Here is a 6,866-nt window from a genome sequence, read left to right on the forward strand (position 1 = left end):
TTAAGATTTAATTTTATTTTTGGCTGCGTTGCTTGCGGTGAGCGGGGGCTACTTCTCGCCACGGTGCGTGGGCTTCTCATTGCAGTGGCTTCTCTTGCTGCGGAGCACGGGCTCTAGGCACCCGGGCTTCAGTAATTGTGGCATGCAGGCTCAATAGTTGTGGCTCGCGGGCTCTAGAGCACAGGCTCAGTAGTTGCAGCACACGGGCTTAGCTGCTCCGCGGCATGTGGGATCTTCCCGGACCAGGGCTCGAACCCGTGTCCTCTGCATTGGCAGGCGGATTCCCATCCACTGCGCCACCGGGGAAGTCCCCTTGGGTAAAATCTTATTAAAAGTCGGCTAAATACAACCGCCTCCTACCAAGTGGTGTTTTGAGGAAATCAAGGAATGTGGGCTGTGTTCCAGATTTGAACTTACACAAGGTGATGAAAAGGGAACAGTTCTAAGTGATAAGACACAAGCAAGCTGGAGAATTCAGCAGAAACAGAAAGGATCCAAGTGGTGTCTGGAAGAAAATTAAACCCCAGAGAGAGTGGGGGAGGGAGGTAAGAGGCAGAGTTCATTTCATTTAAATATCATGGGACCAGTAACCCCAGTAGGGGGAAAACCAGGCTGCCAACTTCTGCCAGTGTCTTTTGATTGGCAGTCAGTAAATGTCAGCTCTCTTCCCTTCTGAGGAATGAATAACGTTTCATACCTCGGATACAACTGTTTTCACGCTTGTTACAACTATCAGAGACTAGAGGCAAACTTTAAAAAATGATACAAAACTAGCATGAAGTTGCACTTTATCCAAAATAGTCAACCAAGACTGAGTGGTTGATTTGGGGGGGGGGGGGGAGGGGGGGAGGGCGGAGATCTACCTTCAGGAAAAGCAGACATTTGTCAAAGACCACTAGAACTTTACAGTGTATCTAGGAGATCAAAGATTCTCCAACACGTCAGACAGGGGAAAGCTACGATTTTGAGGAAGGCAATTGAGCAGTCTGGGCAAGTAAGTCAGATAATTAGAAGCCTTAAAATCAACATCTTCTTTTCTGCAGTAAGAATGCTCAGGTCAGTTCCCTTTTGAAACACTGTAGCAACAACGTGGCCTTCGCAAAGAAATGAGGAATTACTACGCTACTTTATGTTAACGAAAAAGGTTAGACATTTATGTTCAGAAATTAGAGAAACTTAACTGAAGGCGTCTCCATTTTTTCAAAGTATACAGAAAAGAAAGGGTAATAAAGGAAAGACGAAAAGCGTTTCCTCGGTAAACAGGTGCTACCGGAGGAAGGCGGAGCTCCCTTCTCCAGGGAAGGCTCCGAGGGCCCAGCGGGGAAGCGAGTCCGGGAACGCGGAGAAGGCACGGTTCACCGCAGGGTAATCAGCGCACAGGTGCCCGCATTCCCTCCATTTAAAATGCCAAGATAGAAACGTACTGTACCTCCGTTTCAAACAAACCAAGGGAGCCTCTGTCAAGCTGCAATTCTCTTACTACTACCTACAGACTCGGGCACAGGCAGCTCTGCACAGAGCAGCTTCCACGGAGAGTGTGACTCACACCCTCGAGCAGCCCACCGGGGAGGAGAGACCCGACATCCAGTTTGACCGCCCTCCGCTGCGCCCCACCTGTCCAGGGCTCGCTCGCATGGGTGTTGCAGACTGTAAGCCGCACGTCCTCTCCTCTTCCCCCCCTATCCCCACGGGGAGCCAGCCTCCCCGCCTTCGGCCAGGAGCCGCGTCCGCTCGCTCCTACCCTGGCTCGCGGCCCTTGCTCCGGCTCGTCGTGCCGCGGCGGGCGGGCTGGGGATCCCCGGGAGCCGGCGCTGGGAGGCGCGGACGCCGGGGCCGCTATTTGTAAACACGCTCCACGTGCGCTCGTCCTGCCCCATTCGCATCCCGCTCGGGACACCTGAGGATGCGCAGCTTTCTCGCGAGCCCTCCGAAGGTGCGATCTTTATTGCACCTGAGAGCGGAGGAAGCCTTGCCCACGGAACCGGGACCCTGGGAAAAGGGCTGAGACAAGGTGAGCTTGTACCGCCCCCTGCTGGCCGGCGAAGCAGTCTGCAGGTTGGAGCAGCCGGGCCCTCAGCAGAACCCACGCGGCGCCCAGAGACTCCGCGGCGGCTGGGCCCGCCCCCTCGCGCCCGCTCGCCGGAGACCCCGCCCCCGGGCCGCGTGCTCGCCCGCGGAGGCCCCGCCCCCTCGCCGACACAACGTTCCTGCGGGGGCGCGCGCGTGCCCCCTAATCCCCCGCCTTCCGGCTCCGGCGGCGACGATCGCTGCCTGCCGCCGCCGCCGCCGCCGCCGCCGTGGCCGCCGCTGCCGGTGTCAGCCTCCCTCGGGAGACTCCATTTGCTCTCAGGTTGGTCTGGCCGCCGCGAAGGCAGGCGGAGAGCGATGCCCCCGGCCCGCGGACTGGCGTCCCCTGGGCCAAGCGCCCGCCCGCTCGCTGGCTGGCTGCGGCGGTGACATCCTGGTCGCTGGCGCGCACGGAGGAATCCGGGCTCCCAGGGAGCACAGACGGCCGGCGTTCCGGAGCTCGCCGCGCGGGGAGAGGCCCTCGCTAACGCGGCTCCTCTCTGACCTCTTAATTTCAGGAGGTAGGCAATTCAGGTCCCGATGCCTGACACTCTAGACGATGCCTAAGAGCAGTCTGTGTCGTGTTTTAGCCATCACATTCCTAGGAGGCGTTAATTTTCTCAACACAGTCGCAGGATAGATGTGGATAATGCCACAGACCCTGATACTGAAAGAAAAATGTTTTTGGTATCTTCCTTTAGGTTTCGGAGGCTCCGGGTTGCCTATACAGCCCCCGACAGGAACTACTTCTGTTGGCCCATCGAGGATCATCTTTCACCAGGATTATCGTAACATCTTCACTGAGCCCTCCCCCACCCCATACCCTCTACCATGAGTCCTGATCTCTGCCAATGAAGTTTTCTGATGCTTTCTTTAATCATGTGACACCACTTCTTGTCCGCCTTTTTCCTTTTCAGTTGCCAAACACATGAGGTGGAGGTTTGTGTCCTGTTAAAGTACACAGTTTCCTGCCTGTCCACTTTCACCTGATTTGCACCGCTCCCTTCTGTTCAGCTTGCCTTATCCTGCTTGCTTACGATTTCCATAACCACTCACTTGCCCAACGTGTCGCAGCCCTTGCCTGGGGAAGTAGTATTCCATACAGCGCACTGCCTGACAAGGACAGCAGTCAGGGGGCGAGTTTTCCCGTTGTATTTTCCTATACGGTTTGCAAGCCCTGTCTTCCAACTCTTTGTTCCCTAGCACATTGCCCCAAATACTCCCACCAGAGTCTTAGTTCCTTTAACATAGAGCTTCGCCCGTAAGGATGGCAAGAATCAAGTATGTAATAGGACTGTTTTAGAGACCTTGCTGGTGCAATATTGGTTGTCATCGCCGCTGAGATCGCAGTTCGTGAAAAGGTCTAAAACTAAGGGAGGAGGAAGCAAGATAGAAGATAGGATTAAGTGGAGCCAGTCCTTGTTGTTTGAAGTTTGTAAGTTTCAAAACAGCAAAGTGAAGAGGGTCATGTAGGCCTTGTCTGGAAACTGGCCAGCACACTGCCCATCTAGGTCCTAGCGGGGGTAGGAAAGGGATCTTAAAACCCCATTTTCTAGTCTCATTGTGTCCAACCCTAAGTTGTTAAATATCTTGTTCTGGTAATCGTTAGATACAATGTTGGGGAAACGAAAGCGTGTGGTGTTGACAATTAAGGACAAGCTTGACATTATTAAGAAACTTGAGGAAGGCATCTCTTTCAAAAAACTTTCTGTGGTGTACGGAATTGGTGAATCCACAGTGCGTGATATTAAAAAAAACAAAGAAAGGATAATAAACTATGCGAACAGTTCAGATCCTACAAGTGGGGTATCCAAACGTAAATCTATGAAGTCATCAACATATGAGGAACTTGATAGAGTTATGATAGAGTGGTTTAACCAACAGAAAACAGATGGGATTCCGGTGTCTGGAACGATTTGTGCAAAACAAGCCAAGTTCTTTTTTGACGCTCTGGGGATGGAAGGTGATTTTAACGCGTCGTCTGGCTGGCTGACTCGATTTAAGCAGCGCCATGGTATTCCAAAGGCTGCTGGTAAAGGAACAAAACTGAAAGGAGATGAAACTGCTGCCAGTGAGTTTTGTGGTAACTTTCAGGAATTCGTTGAGAGAGAGAATCTACAACCAGAACAAATTTATGGTGCTGATCAAACTGGATTGTTCTGGAAATGTCTACCGTCAAGGACATTAGCTCTTGAAACTGAGCGGAGTACTTCTGGTTATAGGTCAAGCAGAGAGAGAATCATTATTATGTGTTGTGCAAATGCCACAGGTTTACACAAACTTAATCTTTGTGTTGTGGGAAAAGCAAAAAAACCTCGTGCGTTCAAAGGAGCTGACCTTTCAAACCTTCCTGTCACTTATTTCAGTCAAAAAAGTGCATGGATAGAACATTCTGTTTTCAGACAGTGGTTTGAAAAGTACTTTGTGCCACAGGTACAGAAGCATTTGAAATCCAAGGGGCTTCTAGAAAAAGCAGTGCTCCTTTTGGATTTTCCCCCAGCACATCCAAATGAGGAACTGTTGAGTTCAGATGATGGCAGAATAACTGTGAAATATCTACCACCAAATGTCACAAGTCTCATTCAACCTATGAGCCAAGGAGTTCTAGCCACAGTAAAAAGATACTACCGAGCAGGACTTCTCCAGAAGTACATGGATGAAGGAATTGACCCCAGAATGTTCTGGAAGAACTTGACAGTGTTAGATGCAATTTATGAAGTGTCAAGAGCTTGGAACATGGTAAAATCAAGTGCCATAACCAAAGCATGGAAAAAACTTTTCCCTGGCAATGAAGAGAATTCAGGCATGAATATTGATGAAGGAGCCATTTTAGCAGCTAACTTAGCAACAGTTTTACAGAATACAGAAGACTGTGAACATGTTGACCTTGAGAATATTGATCAGTGGTTTGACTCTCGGAGTAATGACTCAAACTGCCAGGTGCTAACCGACAGTGAAGGTGCTGAGGACCAGGCCAAGCCTGCTGAGCACAGGCCTTCCAGGAAGACTAGAAAAACAGAGCTGAACCCAGAGAAGCGTATCAGCCACAAAGCTGCACTGGAATGGACCGAAAATTTACTGGATTATCTAGAACAACAAGATGACATGCTTCTGTCTGATAAACTGGTGTTGCGGAGGCTTCGAACAATAATAAGGAGAAAACAGAAGATCCAGGATAACAAAAGTCATTAATAATCCTCTTAAGGGTTTCCAGTGTGTTTGCGTCTTTGTGACTTTATCTGCAGTGGAACTTAATGACCTTGTTTGAAGTGCTGTGGATGTCAAGGCCAAATACATTTTATTAATGAATTTAGGATTAGATGCTGTTTTGGATTACTTAAATTACTGTGCTTGAATGTCGATTCTAGGAAGTGAGCATTGACATGTATCTTGTCTGTTTCTAATCTGTATTAAATGAATTTAGATCATAAGGTACCTGAGGCCGGGGATCCTGTGTCTGTTTTGTGCCTGAATTTCATTGTCTAATAGAGTACCATGCACACTCTAGGCAATCAATAAATCTTTCTTAAATTGAATTTTTATGACTTTCTCTGAACTTCAGTTTCCAAACTGAAATACGTGGAGGGTAAGTTTCCCTTTCTACCGTTTTTCCACCTGCCGAAAATTTTAGAACTCAGCAAAGATTATACCTGAAGTACATGTATTTCACTGTGAAAGCAGAGAACTGAAGGAAAATAGTCTGAAGCCCGAAATATGGCATTCTATACCAACAGTATTTGGACAATCAGCAATTCAGATTGGCTGTCTCTGTATAATGAAGTAAGAAGAAATAAGGTTAAAACGTCCCCAGGCAAAGGACTTGCACTTCACTTTTATTTCATCTGGCAGTAGGGAGAGTTCCTTCAGAGTTGTGGAAAGAATGCCATCATTGTTCCAGAAAAATAGATTTCATTTTCCAAATCATTGCTATTAGAAGAGAATAAGGATTAAACTGTGTTATCTGTCATTTTGATCCTTTATTAGTAGAGATATGTTAAGTCGTTTCTTCTCTTTAATAAGCTATTTGATGTAACACTTCAAAGCTTTAAAGTACGTCATTTGCTTTCATAATAGCGTATTTTTCTGTGAGAACTAATACTGAGAATGTAAGCATACATTGGCATTTGGGGAGCCGTCACATGAACTGACATTAAATTGAACATGAGAAAGGCACTATAGAACAGCATAGGCTGCTGTGTGACCGTGGGCAAGTTACTTAACCCATCTGTAAAATAGGAATAATACCTGCCTCTGAGAGTATTTTGAGGAGTACGTGAGTTAATACATGGATTTTAAGTAATACAGGCTTAGAACAGGACCTGGCGCAGAAAAAGTCCTCTAAGTGTTAGCTCCTGTTACCGAGTTGCAGAAATGATGTTTCAGAAGTGTGTGCAACAGATCCAGTGTGTGAATCAACCCCGATGTTGCTGCACTGGGAAAACCCTTTAGAGGGAGGTGACATAAAAGAGATGCAAGTGACTAGATTCAGCTGAAATATAATAATAATTGACTTCAAAGAAAACTGGAAGGTGAATCCAATTCAGAAATCATTTCCCGACCATCCACTGCCAGGCACAGTGAGGCAGGCCGGCACGTTTAAGACATCTTAGTTTGAATTATAAAAGGAAATGGGAATGGAATTGTAGTTTCTTTGCTCCAGGCCTGCTAATAAAATACATAGATGTTGGCTTTGTTCATAGAATCTGTTACTGATATTGGCCTAGTTTACTGAAGAAATAAAATACCTTTAAAGCAGATAAGATAGCAGTTAGGAGGACACTTGAAATATCAAACTAAAG

The 6,866-nt window shown here is 47.7% G+C and overlaps 1 protein-coding gene across 2 annotated transcripts; it reads left to right on the plus strand.

Moving 5' to 3' along the window:
• The first annotated feature begins 2,252 nt into the window (after positions 1 to 2,252).
• On the plus strand, positions 2,253 to 5,592 carry TIGD2 (tigger transposable element derived 2). Of its 2 annotated transcripts, none has more exons than XM_059923892.1 (2): positions 2,253 to 2,588; positions 2,769 to 5,592. In XM_059923892.1, exon 2 carries the CDS (start codon positions 3,682 to 3,684, stop codon positions 5,257 to 5,259), a length of 1,578 nt encoding a protein of 525 aa, XP_059779875.1. In that variant the 5' UTR covers positions 2,253 to 2,588; positions 2,769 to 3,681; the 3' UTR covers positions 5,260 to 5,592. The 2 variants fall into 2 exon arrangements, with proteins under 2 accessions (XP_059779875.1, XP_059779877.1); XM_059923894.1 differs by having other exon boundaries at positions 2,255 to 2,350.
• The last annotated feature ends 1,274 nt before the right edge of the window (positions 5,593 to 6,866 follow it).

This window comes from Balaenoptera ricei, chromosome 5, assembly GCF_028023285.1.
Source record: "Balaenoptera ricei isolate mBalRic1 chromosome 5, mBalRic1.hap2, whole genome shotgun sequence".
Lineage (NCBI taxonomy): Eukaryota > Metazoa > Chordata > Mammalia > Artiodactyla > Balaenopteridae > Balaenoptera > Balaenoptera ricei.

Bases quoted from the DNA above. Each gene is read 5' to 3' on its own strand.
- TIGD2 (XM_059923892.1), top strand. From the start codon at position 3,682: ATGTTGGGGAAACGAAAGCGTGTGGTGTTGACAATTAAGGACAAGCTT.